We start from the raw sequence: 25,559 nt of genomic DNA, 5'->3' as shown, positions 1-25,559 counted from the left end.
ACAAACCTTTTTAACCTGAGACTGAAATGATAGTTTTGAATCTATTAAAACTCCAAGGTACTTGTACTCAGATACAACTTGTAATCTTTCCCCTGATACAAATACATCTGGTACTACAGTTACCCTACCATAGAAAAAAACATACACACGGTTTTAGAGATGTTCAACTGTAAACAGCATTGAATAGTAGTATAAGGACTGCATGATGTATCAAAAAAAACAAAAAAAAAACAAGTGTGTTTGTCACTATACTTAAAAAGTAGAATAATATAATAAGAAAAGATTAGTTTGCAAGAAGGTCGCTGGTTTGAGTCCCAGGCTGGGTCAGCTGGCATTTCTGCTCCTGTTCACGTGGGTTTCCCCTCAGTTCAAAGACATGCTGTAAAGGTGAATTGGATGAGCTAAATTGGCCGTAGTGTATAGGTGCATCCCAAATCGCATACTTATGCACTATTCTACGCTATTTTATTGTATAAATAGTGTAAGTGGTGCGTTCACACTTAAAACTCTCTCTGAATACCCGGATGATGTACTCATTCAACCAGTAAAATGAAATGTGTAATGATGGACACTTCACACATTCAATGGCTCATGGTCTGCTCATGTAGCCGAAGGAGCCAAGCTTTCGGGCAGTGATGTTGGATTACTTTATTTACTTTCGATTGTAAAAGCGGTATTCTCCCTTGACAGTGATTATAGCGCCTCCCGATGGTGAATGCGGTTATACTCATAGCAGGTACTATTTGGTAGTTTGATCATTTACTTTACTAATTTGGTGAATGTCAAACGTCATCAGGGACAACATTAGTGCTCCATTTGGGATGACACTACATTCATATGCTATGCTGTTGTGTGTGTAAGTGCATCGTGTATAGTGAGCCATTTGGGACGCAGCTTATGTGTGTGCATGTGAGAGTATATGGGTGTTTTCCAGTACTGAGTTGCAGCTGGAAGGGCATCCACTGTGTTAAACATATGCTGGATCAGTTGGCGGTTCATTCTGCTGTGGTGACCCTTGATGAATAAAGGGATTAAACCAAAGGAGAATGAATGAAGGTTAGTTTGCAACATGTGGTAGCATAATCAGCTGTTTTTAATGTTTGAAAATCAATGGAAGGTAATGAGACAAAACGATTCCAATGGCTGTCAGCACATACGGGAAAAACAAGGCCAATAGACAAATAAATAATTATTTTCGTGCCAAATAATTAAACCACCAAATAATTAACCACAAAACAACTAAACTATTATTTTTAATCATGTTTGCAACATCAATCTATATCCATATGGACAACTTTTATGTTGTGGTCAGTTTGCCTGGTAGCGCACTCTCTAGTGTTGTACTTGTGATGCAGATCGCTCAAGTTCAAGTTAGGTAAAGCACGCATTTACAAAAGCAATAAAGGCAATGTAAAATCAAGGTAAATCTATGGCTTCAATTGACTTGTTCTTGTCTTTTCTTTTGAAAGCACTCTTATCAAAATGGATCCTATGTAACATATTTCAGATTAGCATAAATTTAGACAGCGCCCTCTAGTGGATTTGTCATATGAAATGTGCAATGAAATGTACACGCAGACAACATATTAAAGTTTCACAAAAATGTAGGCCAAGGCATGTATTTCCAATCATTGTGGGTTGATAGTCCCTACTTGTACCACAACACATCAGAATTGTGCCTAAAAAACTATTATTACACTCCTAGTAATTAATTCATTTATTAATTTTCCTTCGATTTAGTCCCTTAATTATCAGGGATCGCCACAGCGGAATGAACCGCCAACTATTTCGGCATATGTTTTACGCAGCAGATGCCCTTTAGGCCACACCCAGTACTGGGAAACACTCATACACTACAATTTAGTAAGTTAACGAATGTCTTTGGACTCTGGGGGAAAGTGGAGCACCCGGAGGAAACCCACATGAACACGGGGAGAATATGCAAACTCCACACAGAAATGCCAACTGGCCCAGCCGAGCCTCGAACTGGTGACCTTCTTGCTTTGAGGCAACAATGCTAACCACTGCTCCGCCGTGCCACACACTCCTAGTAATTATTATATAATTAAGTATATTAATCGTAATTGTCTGCTTTTATGTTTCAAATAACGTTGGTAAAGATGTCAAAATATTGCTTTATTTATGTCATTAGCATTTAAACATAACCATATGTTACGTATTTATTAAACATTTGTTTTTAACATATCTATGTTAAAAGCCCTACTTCTTAACTTTAATTCTAGAGCGTCAAACGCTGGTTGACATGCGCAGGTATGTCCATGTTTGCCTTGCATATCTTTGTATAACCGCGTGCTCTGAGCTATTGTTCTTTGACTGAGGTGCTGTTTACTGTTGCAGAGTCTGAAGTTCACTGTGTCAACCTGAGAGGCGATAGCAAAACAGATTCATCACACCACCCACTGACTATATTATGCTTTGCCTTCATCTACTTATATTGGTCATTTATGAACACTTATATTTAGGATTACTTATGAACATTATTTATCAACATAATCTTTTTAAAATGTCACCAAAATTGCATTTACTTAAATAAAAATAGAGTAAAATGATACAATTGTCAAATAATAATAGTAATATTATTTCGTATTGAATGTAGTTTATAATTAAATCTATTCCTGTGATTTAAAGCTGATTTTTCAGAGTTATTTCTTCAGTCTTTAGTATCAAACAATCCTTCAAAAATCATTATAATTGCAGATTTTTTTAATAATTATTATTGATAATCAATTAATCAGTCATTAAGAATGACTCTTATAATTACATTTATATATACTTTTCATTTAGCGGACTCTTTCAACCAAAGTGAATTTCAAGAGTTCACACTTAGCTGATATCAATAAAGCATAATTGACATGCTGTCCCGGGAGAGAGCCCTGAGCTCGTAATATCCAATACGAAGATAACTGGAGTGAAAAACTCTGACTTATTTATAATGCTTCCGTGATCATCTTATAGGGCAGATTACGGAGCTAATGAGGTGCCAGCCGTGTTGATCATAAGCACGTGATCCTCTTGAAACTAGTTTATAAATTAACCACACTAAATGAGGACTTACAGTAGGGAAAATAAGCATTGAACACGTCACTATTTTTCTCAAAAAACATATTTCTAAAAGTGCTGTTGACTTAAGAAATGTTCCCCGGATGTTGGTAACAACCAAAGAAATCCATATATGACAAACGATTGTTTATTAAATTACCGCAACACAATTTATTCCCAAACACTTGAGCTGGTTTCAGGTCTTAGTTCTTTCCTTTTCTTTTTCAGTTGTTCTACTTTTAAAAATCAATTTATTTAACTTGTTTGTTAATTAAAAACAGTTTTGTTGTTAAGCCTATTATTTATTATTGGCTATGAGAGGTGGCTGTGCCCTTACGTGCAGCGCTCGCTTCAACTGCAGCTGAGAGAGAGTGGGAGAAAGAGAGAGTGCAAGAGAGACGAAAGTGTCGGTCCACTGATGTTGATGTGAACAGCTGAAGTTGTCAAATTATTTGTAGTTCATTCGTTAATAATAATGATGATGATTAAAAATAAAAATACTATTCATTTTATTCAATAATTCAATTAAAACATGTAATAGGCAGGGCCAGATGAAATCTGTGGATGTTTTTTGCTATTTCTGTGGAGAATTTTGATAAAAAATCTGTGGATTTCTGCAGAATTATTTTGGGAGTATCATAACTATATGTGAAATAAAAAAATAAAATATTTTTACCTTTTATTTAATGTTTAAAATGCAAATCCAATCAGATCCACTTTATTTGGTAAACAAAGCAAGTTTCTAATATAATACATCTACTAAAAGACAGAAAATATTACTGTACAATCTGCATTGTACATAAATCAGATGAACATTTTTATATTAATATTTTAATATATTAATATATTAATATTTATAATAATATTACTGTAATTAATTTAAAAACGGAATAAATATAGATTTAAATGCATTAACTTAAGAATAAAATAGAATTAATGATGGGCTAAAAATCGTTGGAAATCTGCGGAAAATTTGCAGAATTCTGCGTGCTGAGATTCCGTGTGGGCCTAGTAGGTCTAAATAAATGTGAAACAAGCTAAATATCGTCTTTAAAATCGTCATAAGTCTCAGCTCTTGGCAATAGCTTTCCCTATCGTCAATACATGATACTATCGTCTATCGGCACAACTCTAATATGAAGCAGTCAACACAGTTTTCAACACTAATAATATTATTAATAATAATAATAATAATAATATGTTTCTTGAGCAGCATATTTTAAACAACTTTCAATGACAATTATTTTTTTTTTTATTATATTTTACAATTTTACAGTTTTTTTTATTTTTTCTTCTTGTGTTTTTGGTTGTAAATGCAGCTTTGGTGAGCAAAAATGCTTCTTTTTGGGAAAAAAAAGCTTTTTGTAGTCAGTTTAATGGGTATATCTTTGGCACGTTGGCACAGTGTATAGCGCTGTAACCTCACAGAGGCGTGCTCCGGTTTCCTCCACAAGACATGCGGTACAGGTAAATTGGGTAAGCTTAATTGTCCTGAGTGTATGGGTGTTTCCGAGAGATGGGTTGCAGCTAGAAGGGCATCCGCTGTGTAAAACCTATGCTGGATAAGTTGGCGGTTCATTCCGCTGTGGCCACCCCAGATTAATGAAGGGACTAAGCCAAAAAGAAAATGAATGAATTAATATTTGAGCACAGACACAATGTCTTAATCAGGATATTATGAGGCAAATCAGACGATTATCATTGTTGCACATGAAGAAACTGTGAGCAACAGAAGAGTCATTAAGGTTTATTTGAGTTTGTGATGTTATTAAACATTGCTTCATATTCAAGTTAATCAGCGGCGGCTGGTTTGAACTGATTTAGTGTGGTGTAACGTCTGTTGTTGTTTAACTTCACTTTAAACCAATTCACATTCCTGTTCCTGTTTATAATCAGTTATTAGAAATGATTTATTAAAACTATTATGGTTAGAAATGTGTTAAAAAATGGGGAGGGGGGTATACAGGGGGGCAAATAATTCAGGCGGGCTACAACTGTTTAGAATTTATAGAAACTTCTAACTATTTATTGTTACCTCGCTTATTGGTTAAATCTTTCCATGTGTGTGTTTCAGAGGCTCCTCAGGACTGGTCAGATCATGCCATCTGGTGGGAGCAGAAGAGCTGCTGGCTGCTGAAGACTCACTGGACTCTGGATAAATACGGGATCCAGGCGAACGCTGACCTGCGCTACACTCCTCAGCACAAGTCCCTTTGCATTCAGCTGCCCAACATGAAGAACATCAAACTGCCGGTCACTTTCTCCGGCGTTGTCTTCAGAGCTGTGGCCGAGATCTGTAAAACACTCAGTAAGAGCTAAATTCTGTTTTATGAAGAGAAGATTTCTAAAGATAACAGTTTTCTTAACTAATTTCCAATAACTGATTTCTTTTATTTTTGCCATGATGACAGTACTAGATATTTTAGATACAAGTATTCAGCCTAAAGTGACATTTTTAAGGCTTAACTAGGTTAATTAGGCAAGTTATTGTATAACGATGGTTTGTTTTGTAGCATATTGAAAAAAATCTATTCCTTTAGGGTGCTTATAATATTGAACTTAAAATGGTTTTTAAAAAAATTCAAGACTGCTTTTGTTGTAGCCGAAATAAAACAAATAAGACTTTCTCCAGAAGGAAAAATATTATCGGAAATACTGTGAAAAATTCCTTGCTCTGTTGAACATCATTTGGGAAATATTTGAAAATTAATAAATAATTCAAAGGAGGGCAAATAATTCTGACTTCAACTGTATGTAATTGTTTAGGTACTTATGAAATAAAATGTAAAACATTTATAAATGAAGTATCAAGATATTTATTAACAATAAACGAAATAATAATACAGTGTTTATTGCACGTTGTTGCATATAAACAATAAATCGTTTTAGATTATTCATGATTATTATTATCATTAATTCATCTAAAAATTTAAATCTATTTCTGTGTTTTTTCATTTTCATCATTTAAAATTATGATTTTACCTGTAATATGTAATAATAATAGCAGTTGATATATTTTTTAATAATTATTACTAATATTATAATCATTAAGTCCCAAATGTAATATTCAAATATTTGATGACCTTATTGCATATTTTATTCATGTTATATCTAGTTTTTTAGGATATCCTCCTGAGACCAAAGAAAATGTATTTCTTTTTTTTATCTCTGATTTCCTACATCATTTGCGTTAAAAAAAATTCTACAATTTAGAGTTTTTACATTTTGTTTTTTATTTTTAATTTTACAGCATGTCCACTGTAGTAGACCACAGGACCATTTTAGTTCGATACGGCCGCCAAACTCAGAGAAGAGAGCCGAACTCAAAAAATAAATAAATAAATGTTAATCCAAAACAAATTTAGCATAAAATCGATTTAAAACTGACTATCATTCTCTAACTGTCTCTAATTCTCTAATTATTTGATTGTCAGACTCTAAATCAGAGTCTCCCTCAACTTTCTTATAAAGAATCCTCTCTGCTTCAGTTCTGCCTCCTACAACATGCAGTCATTAATTACATTAAGATGGTCCTGGTGTCCACAATAGTGGACATTTAAAAAAGGATGATATTTTGAAACACAAACTAGTTATAAGCTTTGAAAGTTAAATGTATTGTTCCTGACTCTTAAATATATATTTGTTTATGTAATAATAATAATAGTAAAAAAAAACATTTAAAAAGCTCAATTTTACATGCCTCTCTCTTTCCCATAAAATGTCCTTGTTTGTATGCCAGTCATTTTGGATGAAGTGTAAGAAGTGGTTCCTAGCATGCCAGCCAATCAAATGACATATCACTAGAAAGCCCAGAATGTCCTCTGAACAGTACAACAGAACTTGACAGAGTAGCTCAAAAAGTTCAAAGAAAACTCATGAAAACACAATGTCCACTACAGAGGACACAAGTCAATGGGCGGGGTCTCAGGAGGATGGTTTAAATAAATCATGTTTCATATAATCAATGCTCAGAATGTAGATTATATTTTTAAATATGTATTAAATAAAAGTATTTATGAATAAAGTATCAAAAATGCCTTTTCAAAATTTTTATAAATACAGTATTTATTGCATATTGTTTATTCAATTTTTTGTTTTTTAACAAATAATATTATTAAATTATTACTATTAATAGTATTATAATTATTTATAATAATAATAATAATTATTATTATTGTTATTATTTTTATCATTATTTTATATAAAATGTGATTTATTTTTATTGTTTTTATTATAAATTGTGATTTTTACATGTAATCTGTAATTTATACCTGTTTAATTATTATTAGCGATATAAACATTAAATCCCAGAGGTAAAAAAAATAAATAATAATAATAATTGTGATCAAATTACATATTTTACAAGATTTATGATTATTTATAATATTTATATAAAATTTATTTTCTTTTATAATTTATTTAAATGCTCTTAGTATTATTGTTGTTGTTGTTGTTGTTTGTTTCATGTAAACATTGTTTAGCATGTGGAATATATTGCACAATTTTATTGAAAATTGGATTATTTTATTTATTTATTCATTTATTTATTTGATTATTTTATAAATTTGATTAATTTACATTTTTAGTTAGACTTTCTCCACATAAGTTAACCTGTTGTTGTTTGTTAACTCTGTTTACAGACATTAGAAGAACCGAAGAACTTTCTCTCCTGAAACCAACAGATGAACCCAAGAAGAAAAAGAAAAAAGACAAAGGCACAGATTTAGCCACTGATGAGATATTAACCATGGACATAACTGGAGGTGTTTATCATTACAGAAACAGGAAGCTAACATATAGCATAAAAAAACATCATAAAAATTAGCATACCAGGTGGCTCTGTGGTTAGCACAGTTGCCTCACAGCAAGAAAGTCACTGGTTCTAGTCTCAGCTGGGCCAGTTGGCGTTCTGTGAGGAGTTTGCATGTTTGTGTTGGTTTCCTCTGGGTTCTCCAGTTTCCCCCACAGTCCAAAGACATGCGCTATAAGTCAACTGGATGAACTAAATTGGCTGTAGTGTGTAAGTGTGTGTGAATGCGAGGGTGTATGGGTATTTCCCAGTGCTGGGTTGTGACTGGAAGGACATCCACTGCGTAAAACATATGCTGGAATAGTTAGCGGTTCATTCCACTGTGACGACCTCTGATATATAAGGGACAAAGCCAAAGGAAAATGAATGAATGAAAAATAACATACCAATAAACAAAACAATACAAATATATACATTCATTTAAACATTAGCCGCATTTCCACTATCAGGCCAGTGCGAGCCAGGGCTTATATCGGGCCAGGCCGGGCCAATCGCCCGGGAGGTTGAGCAGTGAGGCCGAAATCATGTCGCGTTTCTACTGTGGGGCTAGTAGCTCGCAGCGCGTCACGTAAACCCCGCCCCCAGAACATCCCCCGAATCGAACGTCACTCAAACCGCCCACTTCAGCGAGAATCATGCAGATAAAGCACATCATCACGAAACTATTAAAATTAGGACAACCAAAACAAACAAATGACACGTTACTGTACAGCAGTACAACGCATGTCTATACGCACATGCCTGTGTGTTTTCATTCATCATATTCATTTACTCGCCGACCGACTGGCATCGAAATCCAGTGGTCTTGCCACCAACGGAGGGACCCGGAGCGCAGGGAGCGCACACATCCATAATATAACACCACATATATAAAATTCTCCGTTAATAACTCGATATAAAATGTTTTTTATAACATCCTCTAGACAGAATCTGTCCAACATTCATCCCAAATGCTCCGGAGAGAACTGAAACATGATTTTTTCCCCCTATAGGCTTTATGACACTAGGTGATTCCCTTTATTTAAAGATGTTGCTTATTATATCTAAAGTAAAGGAAAGTGTTCAGTGTTTCAGCAAATAAGAGCAGCACGTAATAAAATATAGCCTATATTTCGTTGCGCTCAGCAGCTATGCACTAATAAAGCTCTTTATGTATTTAAAATGTCCTTTTTTAATTTTACCACGTCATATAAAAACACACACTTATTTGAGGACACAGAACACATTTTGAACTTGCAGTTTTCCCCGTCAAAAAAGTGCTGCGCAGCTGCAGACAGAAAAAAAAGGTCGCCTAGTTTCTGCGTTCACTCACCCCGAAAATGCTCTGTTTGCATGATTTGATTAATTTCATCGTATCCAAATACTTTATAAATAATATTTAAAACATTTTCCGGTGTTTATTTTTTATTTTTTTTTTAGAAAATATCTAAAATCTTTTTTTCAAAGAGGCTTTTGAAAAATGAAAGTTTAATATAAATTTGAAACAGTTTGATATAGTACCTAATTGTTATAGCTATAGCTTTTGTTAGTTTTATATTGGTTTATTTATTTAATGTGATTTTATTATAGGCCTATCTAATATTTGTAATTCTTTAAATTATTTCAATATAGGGCTATTTTATCTAGATATGACACTATTGTTTTGAGCCTACAAAAGTGGGCATGAAATTTGTAAAGTTTAATGTCCTACTGTTGTATTCATATAGTGTATTATCTCTAAAATAAATTAAAACAATAAAAAGAAAAGAAAAAAGCCGCTCGCGGCATCAACAGAGCTATGAATGGAGCGCTTTTTTCGGTCTCACACACATACACAGGCATCTAAACGCGCAAAAACACACACAGTATTAAACTTGACAAAACCTCTTGAAAACTACTGTCTGCTGTGTCTTTAATATGGTGTAAAGATTATTATGCGTTATTGAAACATCAAAGATGCAGCAAAGAAAGATCATTTTATGCAACAGCCTTACATTTAAAAGAGAAACTTAAGGGCGATCATATGCAAAAAAAGACCCCAGCCTATAATTTGTTCCAGATGTTTTCTTCCCCTTATTTATTTATTTGTTTGGCGCATGTACTCGAGTGCGATCGGAAAACTGTGCCCGCCTCTCCTTTCACTCCGCCCCGAAGCCCCGGCTGGCCCTCCTTGGCCCAAGGTATTCGGCGGGCCGAAAAAGGCTGGCCGTTGGCCCCGAGAAAGCCCCGCTTTGGCCCGATTAGGCCCCGGAAGTGACAGTGGAAACGCCACTGGCCTTGGCTCGCCCTGGCTCGCTCGCTTTAGGCGCGATAGTGGAAACGCGGCTATTAATTCTGATGTTTTTACTACACATGATTAAAAAAGAGCCCACAACAGCAGCAACACGTATAATTACTTGTGCATGTTGAATAAATGTACGTTTTTAAATATGCATTAATAAGAAATACAGTTAGAAGCAGTTGTGTTTGGATATACTTGTTCGATTTCTTTTTGCAGGAGCTCTGGGTATGTACAGTAAAACCATGACCCCGATCTATGACCCGGACAGCGGCTCACCTGTATCCTCCACCAGTCTGTGGTACGGTGGGAGTCCGCTGACCGCCTGCCAACCAAACTTGCCACCAGAGGAGCTCGCCAAACTGTACAAACCTCTAACCATGGAGGATAAAGCAGCCATTAATGCTGGGTAAGAGGAAGAGCACACAGACACCGCCACTTCATGGCCCGATCCCACTACTATTTTTAAGTATGAAAGGGAGGGGCTTCAAAATGGAACCCCTGGAAAATGGGACAACACTACAACACCTACACAGGTCATCATATGCCATCGCGATCTATTGCTTCATATAAAATCAACGATTTCATGTGATCATAATGATATAATGTGGCAATAAGATCGTAACTGTACTGTGCATTTACACCCTGGTCATATTCATCTATATAAAACATTAATATTATACCAGACACTGTAAAAGGCTAATTTCCAGCCACTAGACTTTTCTGACAGGGAACTTGTGTGTCTTCAAGTGACAGATGGGAATGATGTTGTGGGACAGCTGTACATAAAGTTCATAATAATTACAAAAAAATAACAATTTGTGCATCTCCTGACTGTAGCCATGCTGTCGTTGTGGCTGGTGTATTCTGGAAAATTTTTGTTCCCCTTGGTTTCAAGTGTAGTCCTGAAAAATCTCAGTTTGAAGGGGTATCTAGCCCTTTCCCTCAGCCCTATGCCTTAAAGCTATAGAGAATTGGGACAAGGTAAGGGGAAGGGCTAAGGGATAGAATTGGGATTGGGCCTAAACCTCTGGTGGCCACTAGAGAAATCTTCTGCTCATTTATTTGTTTTTTCCGAATTCAAACCCAACCTTCAAAACAAAAAAAAACGAGCATGAGGCATTTCTTTAAAAATGACGCTTTTACGCCTGCCGTTTTGCACGTTGGTGTGCACGATAACATTGGCACCCTTTATTTTGTCACAAGGAGTTTAACGTCCCAGGACAACACGAGCAAAAAGTGTCCTGGTGTGCACCGGTCTTAACTCTGTGCCAATGCATAACTACAGATGTGTTCAAAAATAATGAGAATATATTAATAATGAGTCCTGATCGGGAGGTAGTTTGATTCCGATCAAGTCTGAATCCCTGTGAACGGGCCAGATCTGGACATCCCTAGTTATTAATTTCACTAGTTGTTATCTGGGAATAACATACCTTGAAATGTTGTGACTGACCAATCTGAATCAAGTATTCTAGACAGATGTGTAAATACATTAGTTAATATATTTATTAACATGAACAAACAATGACCAATACATTCATTACAGTATTTATTCTTGTTTGCTAACATGTAAAGGTCAAAAAATTATAAATATAACATTTAAAATGCAAATCACTGTAACTGTGTTGTGTGTGCGTACAGATGGCTGGATTCGTCTCGTTCGCTGATGGAGCAGGGGATTCAGGAAAATGACAGACTCCTGCTGCGATTCAAGTACCACTGCTTCTTTGACCTCAACCCAAAGGTAAACCACATCAAAAAGCACATGAAAAAGGTCTATTTCAGACATTGAATTTTAAATTGAGAATATTTAAGTCATGGTTTACCTGGTTTCTGAAACCTGACTTGAACCCGGTTCAGCTTCGCTGTGTGTCTCAAGTCCGGAAAAGTCATACTGAGGTTAGTGGTCAGCGGTACCAATCTGTAGCATTCATTTAACACACAAGTGTAGTCATATTATGTACGCACGACTACATATTTGTTGGTTCTCAAAAATGTAGCCCATTTTTGGAAAACCGCAGATACACCCCTGATATAAGTCTGGCTGCATTTTGTGCGTTAAACAAACTCTATAGGTCGGTACGATGCCTCCATTAACTTGTGTTCCTTCTTGTGCCGATGTTGACCGCTTACCATTGTATAGACGGCTTTTCCAGCGAGATCAGTATGCTCGGTAGCTCACCTTGTACGCTATCAGACTTGAGACACAGAGTGGACTGGGGAGTCTACTGGGAGTCCCGTGAAGGATGGTTCCAGAAACCAGGTTAAAGCAAAATCTGTGGGAATTTTTGGTGAAAGTATGTGTCAATGATGCACTTCTTTTTTTAGTTTGCTTTTGAAAAGACTATCGGTTGGGTTTAGAGAAGAGAGTGTGAGGGTCAGCGTGCAAGAAAAGGAAATGTTAGTGGCAAACGTGGCCCAGTTACTGCAGCCTCTAGTAGATTTGTGAAAAAAAATAAGTGAAGTTTATGTATAAACAAACTTTTTAATCTAAAATAAATTAATCTCCAATCAGATGACTCCTAAACTACTATAATTACCCTGGGTTTCATTCCACTGCTATCTTCGTTTTGAAGAGTCCCCCCTTTCTCCCCTACTCCTCCTTAGATGGGTGACATGGTGACATTTTTGTGTGGAGTTTGCACTTCTCCCCGTGCTCACGTGGGTTTCCCCCGGGTTCCCCGGTTTCTTCTCACCGCCTAAAAACATGCAATTAAGTTAATTGAACAATCCAAATTGACACCATAGATATGCTTCTAGTATGTAGTTATTTTCAAGAGCAATCACTTGCTGTTCATTGGTTACTAGAGCAGGGGAGTTCTCGAGATCTACCTGAGCTCAAACTCCCCTCCCGCCTTGCATGGGAGGGAGCCCTGGGCTCGAGGATCTCATGAGCTCAGGGCTATCTCCTGGGACAGCATGCCAAACAAGCTTTTATAATTAATCATCAGCTAAGTGTGAACTCTTGAAACTGCAAGCAGATGTCTCCTTGGCTACATATTTACCTGTTCCCAAAAAATGTAGCCCTGGTAACATACTGTATTTCTAATGAGACTGGGTCGGCAAATTCAGCGTTTAGTCAGTGGATATCATGAAAAAGTCAAGGAATTTGACATGTGGCTTAGAGTTGGAACCCTGAGTGGAGTGATTCAAATGTTTATGGATGACAGAATTAGATGGCCCATGTCTAAATCAGCACGTGTGTGGTGTTTTTCTTCTCTTAGTATGATGCGGTGAGAATCACGCAGCTTTATGAACAGGCCAGATGGGCAATCCTGCTGGAGGAGATCGACTGCACTGAAGAGGAGATGCTCATGTTTGCATCCCTACAGGTACAGACTGGAGATTTGATGTTTTGTTTATTTTATTTTACTGTGTTTTTATTTGTTGTGTGTTTTTTTAATCAGACAAACAGGATGAACAGTAAAGGAATAACTAGGGAAAAATGTTATTAGTCATTTTTTAAGGAATTCAGTATTTTTTCAGGTATTTAAAATATTAAGAAAAACTAAATGAAAATAAAACATGCTTTTTTGGTTGCAAGCTGAAATATTTTTTATAGTCTACTTTTTCAATTTTTTTATACACTTTTATTATTTAAATCTTTTAAAATGTGTTTATGTTAGTCTTTTAAACATTTAATATATTTTACAAACCAGTTTTTTTTATTAGTTATTTCAGTACATTATGTTGTAGAAGTCATAAAGCTAAATGAAAATGTTGCCATAGCAACTAATTAAAATAAAATGGTTACAATCTCTGAAGTATTTTATTTGTATAATATATTTTATAGAATTTCAGTAATAGTTTATTTTATTTATAAGTAGCAATAACCAGTTTAAGTCATTTTAGTTCATTAACTTAAACTAAATGAAAATAATAAATGTTGCCTTGGAAAAAAAATAAAAATAAAATAAGAAAGCTCATTCTATGTAAATTCATTTTATTTGGTAACTTAAGTTAAAATTTATTTTATTTATTAAGTTTAGATTTTTTAGCTATTCTAGTATATTAAGTTAATATAAATGAAAAAAGAAATGTTGCCTTACTGACTACACTCAAAACCAAGGGGTAAAAAAATTTCCCAAAATGCACCAGCCACAGCGGCAGTATTGCTAAACCCGGAAGTTCGTATTTTACCGTCTCGTTTTACCGTTAAAAAAACGCTAAATTTCACGATCTATAATCTCTATTAAATAACTCCTGTACAGCAGTCCCACAGCATTCTGACACTCGAATACCCTGTCAGTAATGTCTAGTGGCTGTCAGTTGGCATTTTACAGTGTCTGCTATGATGTTAATGTTGTTTTTGGTGTGTTTACATTGATGAATATGGCCACTGTGTAAATACACAGTAAAGTTACGATCTTATTGCCACATTAGATCGTTATGATAACATAAACAGTGATCTCCTGAAAATAAATACCAAAAAATAACACAACTGGAATCACTACAGCAGTCGCCATCGTCCGATCTCACGGGAGAAGCAGGACATCGTGAGGACACATGATGACGTGTGCAGGTGGTGTAGTGCTGTCCCAATTCTTAGGGGTAAATTTTGAATACCCTCCCCTTAACCCTCGGTTGTAAGGGCCAAGGGGAAGGGGAAGGGGTACAAAAATTTAATTGGGATTGGGCCTACGTCTGGGATCCAAGTGCAGTTTATTAACAAGAATAGTCAGACAGGCAATGGTCAAACGGGTAGAAACTTGAGCATGTGGGTAATCCAAAAGCGTTATCAAAAACAGGCTAATGGTCAGGATTGTTTTTTAAACAAGACAAAGATTTAAAAAACAGGGCAAGACAAACGGAAAAACGCTTAGAAATGCTTCACTGGGAAAACAAGACTCAGCAAAGTGTGTGAAAATGAGAGCAGTATATATAGTCCATGTAATCAGCCTATGATGAGCTTCCAGCTGTGTCTATGCAATCATGGAGAGAGCTGGTGTGTGTGTGAGGTGCATGATGGGATTTGTATTTCATATCAGTGACAGAATTGCACTTCTCCAGCGATTTGCAACTGCTAGATTGCTGGTGATCATAACAGTAACAATTTGAAATATAAATGTTTACTTTTTTACTGTAGTTTATTTTAATGTCAGTCCAAGCTTACTTTATTTCAAGTAAAATAAATTGATTGTCAATATTTTAATGCATCAAGATAAACCAAAAAAAATCGAGAAATGCTCTCTTGTCAACTATTTGAAATGGAATGAATTCAATGTCAGTAAAAGATAAATAGCAAAACTTTTTATGGTGTTGGATTGGCTCATCTGAAAGGTATGCTGTTCTGTCAAGCAGTATTTTGTGTCATGACAGCGTAGATGGTGTTGATTTACAGTCACTTCTTTAGCACGGCTCTTTCTCACCTGAAGCTATGAGATAACTTTCTTAGAGGACAAAAGACGTGACATTCCTCAGCGAACACAAGATTAACAGCACAATAAGGTGAAGCTTAGGTGAGCATGGCACTAATACATGAGGAATGTGAAAAATAACAGTTATCAAGAAAACACATTGATCAGATTGCTTTCATGCTGTACACAATTTTTTGGCTGAATTGAATTTATGCATTGCACATTGCATATTTTTGTGCTTTTCGCCAACTTATTAGGACATTATTAACCCTTGTCATTTTTTTTTCTCATTCATTCATTTTCTTGTCGGCTTAGTCCCTTTATTTATCCGGGGTCGCCACAGCGGAATAAACTGCCAACTTATCCAGCAAGTTTTTACGCAGCAGATGCCCTTCCAGCCACAACCCATTTTTGGGAAACATCCACACACACATTCACACACACACTTATACACTACGGACAATTTAGCTTACCCAATTCACCTGTACAGCATGTCTTTGGACTGTGGGGGAAACCGGAGCACCCGGAGAAAAGCCACGCGAATGCAGGGAGAACATGCAAACTCCACACAGAAACACCAACTGAGCCGAGGCTCGAACCAGCGACCTTCTTGCTGTGAGGCAACAGCACTACCTACTGCGCCACTGCTTTGACTGTTCAAATCGACTACCCTTTCGTTATGTTTACGGCTGTTTTTGCCCCATTGGCTTCTTTTAAAATCACATTTTTTAATAGAAAAGCCATGACACCAAATAATCATGCATTCTTTATTGTTGGTGGTTTCCCTGTTGGGAAGAAGTAAAATTTGTACTATTTTACTGTTGATCATCAGTTGGCTCCAGTCGATCTGGCAGTCATTTAGTCAGTCAGTCAACAGGGGCCTCTGGTGGAATTACACCAGAATAACAGGCGCGAATGGATCGTGAGATCAGACAAATTGTACACTGTAGCCTTTGTGAAAACAAAAACGACAAAAAAACTTAGCTCCTGGGATGTATTTGGAATCTCCAGAAATGTGTATAAGGGTACGTTTTATTTGGCCATCTCCAGAAATGTATATAGGGGTACGTTTTCAGAATGAGCCTGGGTTGCTGTTATTAATTACTCACCCTCATGTCGTTCCAAACCCCTGAGGCCTTCATTCATCTTCAGAACACAAATTACAGTTTTTTAGATGAAATCCAGAAGCTCTCTTATTCTCAAAGGGTCCCAATGCAATCAAAGTCTAGAAAAGAAATTAAAAACAAAGTCAAAATATACCATTTGACTTCATCATATAATGCAATCAGGGCTTGACTTTAATTATTTTAATCACCAGCCACAGTGGCTATTAGTTTTCCAACATTACTAGCCACTCGCCATTTTCACTAGCCACAATTTGGTGTTGGGAGAATATTTTTATATGCATAAATTTGACTGACATGCTAAAATTACTTGATTTAGATTTTGTGTTTTGTCCACATGCCTCCTCAGTCATTTCACGTTTTGGTGAAATGTCATGGTTTCATAATGTTATACTGCAAACAGTTTTTATTTCAGACTTAAGACTTTTCAGAATTAAGGATTTACCAAATTTATCTCTGACCACACCAAACAAAAATGATTTCTTAGCCTCAAATTTTAAATGTGTCCAAACAGGCTAAATATAGCTGTATACTATAATTTTGTTTAAACAAAAAATTTCTTTAAAATACAAAGAAAAACGATTGACTTTTAAAAATAATTATTGTCATGTATCAAAAATATGCACAGTAATCTGTCCTGGCTAAAGGTCTCTCGGATCACCAATTAACCACACATAAGCGGAGAGTTAATCTAATATTAAATCAATGTTGTTGTAAAAAAATAAAATTAAACCATATAAACAAAAATAACCGTAAGAAAAAAGAAAGCAGGTGAAAAACATACTGTGTGTGATAATAAAAGGATGATCACACGGTTAAGGCCAATTAATAATCTGTTCAAAACAAAATCAACCGGTGCTGCTTACAAAAAGACATATTTGGAGCTCTTTAAAGCAGCAAGACTTTAAGTGCATGAGCATAACTTTTTGTCTGGTCTACATGAAAGAGAACCGATCACAGTTGCGTTCCAGGAACGGTTGCTTCAAGCAAGAAAAAGTCATGCACACGCGCATCACATCAGCTGTTAGCGTGACTGATCAACCTCTTATTCGGCATTCACCTGCTTTCTTTTGCTCGTGTGAACGCAATTATTTTTGTTAGTCGTGCTGTTTCTCAATTCTAAGATCACATTTGCACGCATATTGGGTCATCCATATAGTCGAACCCTGCTTTTAAGAAAACCACAGTTTAAAAATTATTTTCAACCAGCTGAAGGGGCTAGTGAGAGTGACTGTCTAACCCGCCAAAGCTAAAATCTACCCGCATTTGGCGGGTTGGCGGATGTTAATGTTAAGCTCTGAATGCAATCATATAAAGTTCTAAGAACACTTTAGTATGCTAAAAAAAAAAACTCTTTCCTTTTAACTAATCCTTTATTTCCTTATTTTTCTCAGTATCACATCTGTAAACTGACCTTATCGACGGAGCCACTGGACAATTCAGATGAGAAAGAGGTTGATGAAGTGGAGGCTGCGCTTTCAAACTTAGAGACTCATCTGGAAGGACGAAACGCTGATAAGATCCTGGTATTACTGACTTTTATGACATTATGATTACAATTATGTTATATCTAGAACCCGGCTGAAATTCATTGATATATTTTTAATAGAGCGCAAGGTCACACTTTATTTTAAGGTGACGTAGTTACAGTGTAATTATTCATTTAACTACTGATATGTAATTATGCAAAGCTCAGGGTAATTGCTATAGTAAGTGCATGGAACGTGTCACTATGTCACCTTAAATTAAAACGTTACCCTAAACAGTTCTTTAAAATTGTAAAGATTCTCTGTAGTAATGTTATTACTGTATTTTTATTTAAATTAATGCAAACTTAAACTCATAAAATACTGTTAATAACATTTTTTTTTTAAATCTTTCAGGCTTCAGACTTTTTAACTGCTGTATGAATACTAACATGTGCTTTTCCTTCCAGGAAGATATAACGGACATTCCAAAATTGGAGGATACACTCAAACTGTTCAGGTGAGATTAAAATTGATGATGAAAAATGATGAATTATTTTTTCATAAATATGTTATCCACAATGAGGAAGAACATTATTTCACACATATTTTGATACTTTATTCTTTACACACACACACACACACACACACACACACACACACACACACACACACACACACACACACACACACACACACACACATATATATATGAGCAATATCACCCTCATAGCAGTGCCATATGGCTGTATATCAGCACTGGTGGGAGGTGTGCATTGGCTGGAGGCCGCAGGCTGAGTGCCCTAGTGTCCCACCAGTAATAATATACAGCCATATCGCACTGCATTTATACAAAAGTTCTACAGCACAATTGTGTATATAAAAAAAAGAAAATTAACACGGAGAGTCTCAGAATTCCTTTTGTATGAGGAACTACTTTCTTACGCCATTCATATACATCTGCAGCTGACAGTCAGAACAGCAGAAACCGTTGCTCATTCACCAATGTCACTTTAGAGCTTGTATTTGAATGATTCTCTTGCGTAATGTCTAAAGTGATGACAAAACAGGTGATTCTGCTGACATTTTAAGATTTTAAGGCTGAACGGCATGAAATGCCATCAGTCTAGAGATATCTCCCAGTATTTCTCTGTTGCAATCAGGATATCTTGATAATTAACCCCGAAAAATCCAAAGCAAAGCAAACACTAGCAGATTACTATGGTATAAATACAGCACTGCAACATACAGAAGAGAGAAATCGACTTAGAATGTCACTTACCTGTTTTATAATGATTTGATCAGCTGTAGTTTGAAATTTACGCTGAGTTTTTCTCCCCTATGCGGTCTCTGTTGTCATCTTGTGGCAGAGCATCAACCGTGTTTGCTCTGCTCAATGACAGGCTAATGGCTGTCGTCGCGTTAAATCTCAGAAATTATAAATATTTAAAATAGGCACTCTCCTTATAAATAAACTGCATTTTTAAGGTTTAAATCCACAATTAAAGTTCATTATTTTCTTCTTTGTTCATTTTCCACTCTACAGGCCCAAGCGACTGACGTTAAAGCCGTATAAGGAGTACTGGTTTGTTTTTAGGGACACCACCATTTCTTATTTTAAAAACAAAGATTCTGCCAATAAAGAGCCCATTGAGCAGCTTCATCTACGAGGTGAGCAGCCAATCAGAGAGCATGTCATTCACTTCAGTGCATTTGCAGAGCGATCATTAACATTATCAATGTACAGGATGTGAGGTCATTCCTGATGTCAATGTGACCGAGAGGAAATTCGGCCTCAAGCTATTATTGCCCGCAGCTGATGGGATGAACGAGGTTTACATTCGCTGCGAAAATGTGAGTTTTGTATCTCTAATTTGCATGCAGATAGTTGTATATGTCTTGAAAAAAATTACATTCAAGAAACTTTTAGGTTTTAATAATATTTTAAGATAAACATTTACTGGAGCACTTTAAGAAGGGTAACGCTCAGTATAAATATAAGCAACGGCTCCAAATATTTTTCTTATTTTCACTACATCTTACTATAAGAGCCATAAAAGCCTATGAAGTCTTACCACTCAATAAAAACCATGCACAAGCATTTGTATTTAGATGTATTTAGCAGATTACCATGGTATAAATACAGCACCACAACAAAAAGAGAGAGCTCGATTAGAATGTCACTTACCTGTTCTATCAAGATTTGTTTAGAAAAATGCTGTATTTCTCCCCTAAGGACTTATTATGTGGTTTCTGTCGCCATCTTATGGCGGAACGTCAATCGTTTCGCTCTGCTCAATATGACAGGCTGATGGCCGCCGACGCGCTGAATCTTCAACATTTCAAATAGGCTCTATCCTTATAAATCTGAAACTGCAAAGTTGCAATCTAAACAACTACAATCTTGATTAAAAATGCCTCAAAATTACATTATGTTGCCCAACAGCTGCAATGTTTGTCAAACTGTAGTGAGTTGTTTAGTCCCTCTTTAATCCTAGAGTGGGCGTAGTAATACATAAGGGTAAAGAGCCTGTAAGAGTGCTGGGGCTCTATTTTGACGATCTGGGCGCAAAGTCCATTAAGGGCATGTCAGAATCTACTTTAAGGGCATGTCAGAATCTACTTTTCCTATTTTAATGACGGAAAAATCTGCTTTGCGCCGCAGCGCATGGTCTAACAGGGTTGAGCTTATTCTCTTAATGAGTTATAGGTAGGCCCACACGGAATCTGCGCACGCAGACTTCCACAGATTTTCAGCAGATTTTTAGCCCATCATTAATTCTGTTTATTTACTTGAGTATATGTGTGTAAATCTATATTTATTTAGTTTTTAAATTAATTACAGTAATATTACTGACTAATATGAAAATGTTCATCTGATTTATGTACAATGCAGTTTGTACAGTAATATTTTCTGTCTTTTAATAGATATGTTATATGAGAGACTTGCTTTGTTTACCAAATAAAGTAAATCTAATTGGCTTTGCATTTTAAACATTAAATAAAAGTTAGGTTTTAGTTATGATACTCCCAAAATAATCCCTCAGAAATCCGCAGGTTTTTACCAAAATTCTCAGCAGAAATAGCAAAAAAGGTTCGCAGATTCTGTCTGGCCCTGGTTATAGGTGTATTTTGAGATTAAAGCAATCAGAATCTCATCTCCCATTCCCTTTAAGATTCAGTTGCATCACGCCATTGCTCATTTGCTAATTACATGGCGGACTTTGTGAATGGAAAAACTGTACACTTCTCTAGCGAGAAAACAGTTAAACATCTACATCACGAGAATTAGAGATTGAGCCTCCTCATTTTTTACTTTCACTTTCACTCTCTTTCGTGGATAAGGAAATGTGTTGTACTCATTAGCCTCCATAATTAATTTTGTTTGTTAAGCGCAAAGATTTGTTTCAAAACTATTTCTAAATTCAGTTCTAATTACCTACAAAAGAATAAATGAACAATAATAACGAAGTGTGGAAGTGACAGGTGGGCAAATCTAAGCTTGTTTTTAATAAAACAAATATAAATATGGATATAATAAATAATACTGCTAATAATAATTAAATTATACAAAAGCAAATTGTCATGAACAAACTGAAAAAGCCCCCCAAGATGAAGAAGGCATGGAGGCAGTGGTTTTTATATTTATGTAGAAAATAATAGTTTTTTTAAATATTTTAATCTCGCTGGTCTATTGTGCAGTCTATTTTATTTCCTAAAAACAGCAATGCGGCTTAACACACCTCCTTTTTAGACCAAAACGCCTATGGGCGCACATATGAGCGAAAATGCTTTTGCTATTTAAACAGCGTGGCGCAAAACGTCAAAACGACTCTTGCGCCGAGCTGAAGCTAGTAAACAACAATTGCGCCGCATTGCGCCGGGTGTGTGATAGGGCCCCTGATGTTGCTTTAATATCACGGCTATCAGCCAATCAGATTCGAGACCCAGCCAAAACTTGTATAAATATTTTTAACCTATACATATGTATGAATATAAATATTTATACTGGTGTAATTTGTTGAAAATGCCAGTTTAAAACAAAACAATGTAAACTATTTTACTACCATATTTTCTGAAAAATAAGTCCCACTATATAAGATTGTTGACAGAAAAAAATATATGTTGCAATCGTGTATAAGTGGTATTTACTTAAAAAATAATATAATATAGGCTACTATGGGTAATATAGGATGCTATAGATATCCTTATTACAAAAAATATTTTAATTATCCGTTACTATTAGCAAAATAATAATTTATCCTAAACTAATTCATTCATTCATTCATTCAACTGGAGCACCCAGAGGAAATGAACATGGGGAAAACATGCAAGCTCCACACAGATACGCCAACTGACCCAGCCAAGGCTCGAACCAGCAACCTTCTTGCTGTAAGGCAAACGTGCTACCCCCTGGGCCACCATGATTATTCATTCATTCATTTTCTTGCCGGCTTAGTCCCTTTATTAATCCGGGGTCGCCACAGCGGAGTGAACCGCCAACTTATCCAGCAAGTTTTTACGCAGCGGATGCCCTCCCAGCCGCAACCCATCTCTGGGAAACATCCACACACATATTCACACACACACTCATACACTACGAACAATTTAGCCAACCCATTTCACCTGTACCGCATGTCTTTGGACTGTGGGGGAAACCTGAGCACCCGGAGGAAACCAACGCGAATGCAGGGAGAACATGCAAACTCCACACAGAAACGCCAACTGAGCTAAGGCTCGAACCAGCGACCTTGCTGTGAGGCGCCAGCACTACCTACTGCACCACTGCTTCGCCGGCACCATGATTATTTAGCATATATTATTTGACATATATATAAGCCATTTAAAATTTAAATTGCTGCATGTTTGAGGTGATTATTATATAATATTACATAGAAACATAAACACACACACACATTCACACTTTGTGTAATATTTCATATGCTTTACCTTACAGGGTTACATTAAAATCCTCACAAGCAATGAAATATAGGATTTTGCATTCATTATTATAGTCCTCTACTAAGAAGAAGTGTCTTCTGAAATCCAGGAAACTCAGTACGCCAAGTGGAAAGCTGCCTGTATTTTGGCATCCAAAGGCAAGACGATGGCCTACAGCTCGTACCGCACCGAGGTGAAGAACATCCAGTCGTTCCTGCAGATGAAGAGTCTCGCTCCTCCTCCCGGTCAAGCGGCACCTGATGTAGAGTCCATGGAGATGAACCCCGAGTGCTTTGTTTCTCCGCGATATGCTAAGAAGTTCAAGACCAAACAGGTCAGATCACAATCTCAGGACCGGATATAACTCGTCTTCATTACGACATCAGATTATTGTTTGATTTATTTTTGTGTTTAGTTATTTTTCCATTAGGGCTGCACGATATTGAAAAAAAAGGGGATTGTGATATTTTTTTTTCAGTAATAAATATTGTGATATAAATAAAATTACACCAGATGGCTTAAAAAGCTCCATCTGGAAAGAAAATTTCATATTTAGACTGATTGGGGGGATTTTGTATGGGTGTGAATCATGCATGCCTGTCAACATTGGCATGTGAAAATAAGAAAATAATTCCCCCCAAAATTGCTAAATATGTTCACCTGGAGCTGTTTGTAAATAAACAGTTGAAACGGACGGTAACATGTTTTATTATTATTATTATTATTATTATTCATTTATTCATTCATTTTCTTGTCGGCTAAGTCCCTTTATTAATCCGGGGTCGCCACAGCGGAATGAACCGCCAACTTATCCAGCAAGTTTTTACGCAGCGGATGCCCTTCCAGCCACAACTCATCTCTGGAAAAATTATTATTATTATTATTATTATTATTTACAAAGGCTAGAATAAATAGTATACATTAGAAAAAGCTGCAAATAAATTAGCAAACAGTTTAGCCTATTGAAATGATTAGCTATTATAAAGACACTGAATCATGTTATTAAATCTCATCAACTTTTTCTTCACTGTATATTTCGATTTTTCGTTTGATTACGACAAATATCAGAGGCGTCACTTCAAAAATGCACAGATCTATAATAAAAGCATTCAATCTGTAATTCAAAAGCATACCAGATGGCTTAAATAGCTCTATTTGGAAAGAAAAATTTGTATTTAGATTGATTGGGGGAATTTTGTAGGGATGTAAGTCATGCATGCCTGTCAACATTGGGATGTAAAAATAAGGAAAAAAATTATCTCAGAAATTTCCAAACATGTTCACTTGGAGCTGTTTCATTGTAAATAAACAGTTTAAACGGTCAGTAATATGTTTTATTACTATTATTATTATTATTTTTATTATTATTTACAAGGGATAGAATAAATAGTATACATTTGAAAAAGCTGCAAATAAATTAGCAAACAGGTTAGCCTATTCAAATGGATATCCATTATAAAGACACCGGATCATGTTATCAAATCTCATCAACCTTTTCTTTACTGTGTAATTAATTAAAGAGCAGCAAATGAATTTCTTATTTGGATATTTTTATTTGTTTAAAATAAATAACAGAGACGTCACTTTAAAATGCACAGATCTATAATGAAAGCATTCGATTGCTTTCCTAACTGTTTATGCTCATTTTAGACATAATTAGTTGTATTTAAAAGAAAACCCACTATGATTGACATGTTTAGATGTTGTTATTATTATTATTATTATGTTTGTATGTCTGTTTAAATGCGCAGCCAAAATCCAGATTGTCCACTTTCGCTCCACTTCAAAACGTATGTAATCAAACAGCGTCTATTTATGACTATGAAGCAGGTCTGACAGTCATGCACCGCTACATAGATTTGACTGTTTTAAAGATTGCAATGGAGGGGCAACGGCGCATGTAATGGAAAGGAAGGGAGTCCCTCTGTTTATATATTTATTTGAAAGGGTTTTCATGCCTAAATAAAATAAAGGTATAGAACTGATACACATTTAAGAGCAGGGGGCGTCCCCTGGTGGTTCGGCAGCATTGTTTGCATACAGGGAAGATTCGCCCTTTAATGTTTATTGCCAGCCTACATAATAAGATTAAAAATACAGGAGAAATTCAGGAAAATACTTTTACAGGATGATGGCAGTATAGAATTGTAAAAGTCCTGGGAAAAACGGTATGGAATCGTGTCTAAAAAATAATAAACAAGTTGCAAGCAAGAATAATTACAAGAGAGCATAGAATAAAGTCAAATAAATAGTGCTTTTCGGTTTTGCGGAGGGTCAAACCCATATTCAGGTACAGAAATTTAACAATGAAGTGTCAAATAACACTGTATAGTCTTCATTGCATTATTAATTCAATATAATTAGTACATTTATGTGCCTGAATGCTTTAAATTCTTCTGAAATGCCTTTAAAGTGCATGCAAATGATAAAGATTCTCTCTGTTATGGTTATACTTTGCAATGACTCCACAAAGTCTCATGTATTTTCAACTGTTGTGCTGATCAACTATAATCCCCCAACATAATGTGATTATTGCGGACA

At 35.8% G+C, this 25,559-nt stretch overlaps 1 protein-coding gene across 12 annotated transcripts in view; it reads left to right on the top strand.

Moving 5' to 3' along the window:
• fermt1 (FERM domain containing kindlin 1) overlaps window positions 1–25,559 on the top strand; it is a 211,495-nt gene that overhangs the window by 179,947 nt on the left and 5,989 nt on the right. For 10 of the 12 annotated variants that reach the window (XM_087298803.1, XM_087298802.1, XM_087298801.1 and 7 more), the window contains 10 exons: window positions 5,135–5,368; window positions 7,701–7,823; window positions 10,347–10,536; window positions 11,772–11,874; window positions 13,355–13,462; window positions 18,006–18,137; window positions 18,548–18,597; window positions 19,624–19,748; window positions 19,825–19,931; window positions 23,128–23,352. In XM_087298803.1, the coding sequence (XP_087154929.1) occupies window positions 5,135–5,368; window positions 7,701–7,823; window positions 10,347–10,536; window positions 11,772–11,874; window positions 13,355–13,462; window positions 18,006–18,137; window positions 18,548–18,597; window positions 19,624–19,748; window positions 19,825–19,931; window positions 23,128–23,352 (1,397 nt within the window). Of the gene's footprint in view, window positions 1–5,134; window positions 5,369–7,700; window positions 7,824–10,346; window positions 10,537–11,771; window positions 11,875–13,354; window positions 13,463–18,005; window positions 18,138–18,547; window positions 18,598–19,623; window positions 19,749–19,824; window positions 19,932–23,034; window positions 23,353–25,559 lie in introns of all 12 variants that reach the window. The other 2 variants (XR_015518940.1, XR_015518939.1) reach the window with 1 other exon arrangement.

This window comes from Danio rerio, chromosome 20, assembly GCF_052040795.2.
Source record: "Danio rerio strain M-AB ecotype USA chromosome 20, GRCz13ab, whole genome shotgun sequence".
Taxonomy (NCBI): Eukaryota; Metazoa; Chordata; class Actinopteri; order Cypriniformes; family Danionidae; genus Danio; species Danio rerio.
Note: the sequence above shows the minus strand (reverse complement) of the source record. Positions and strands in the feature narration are given on the sequence as shown.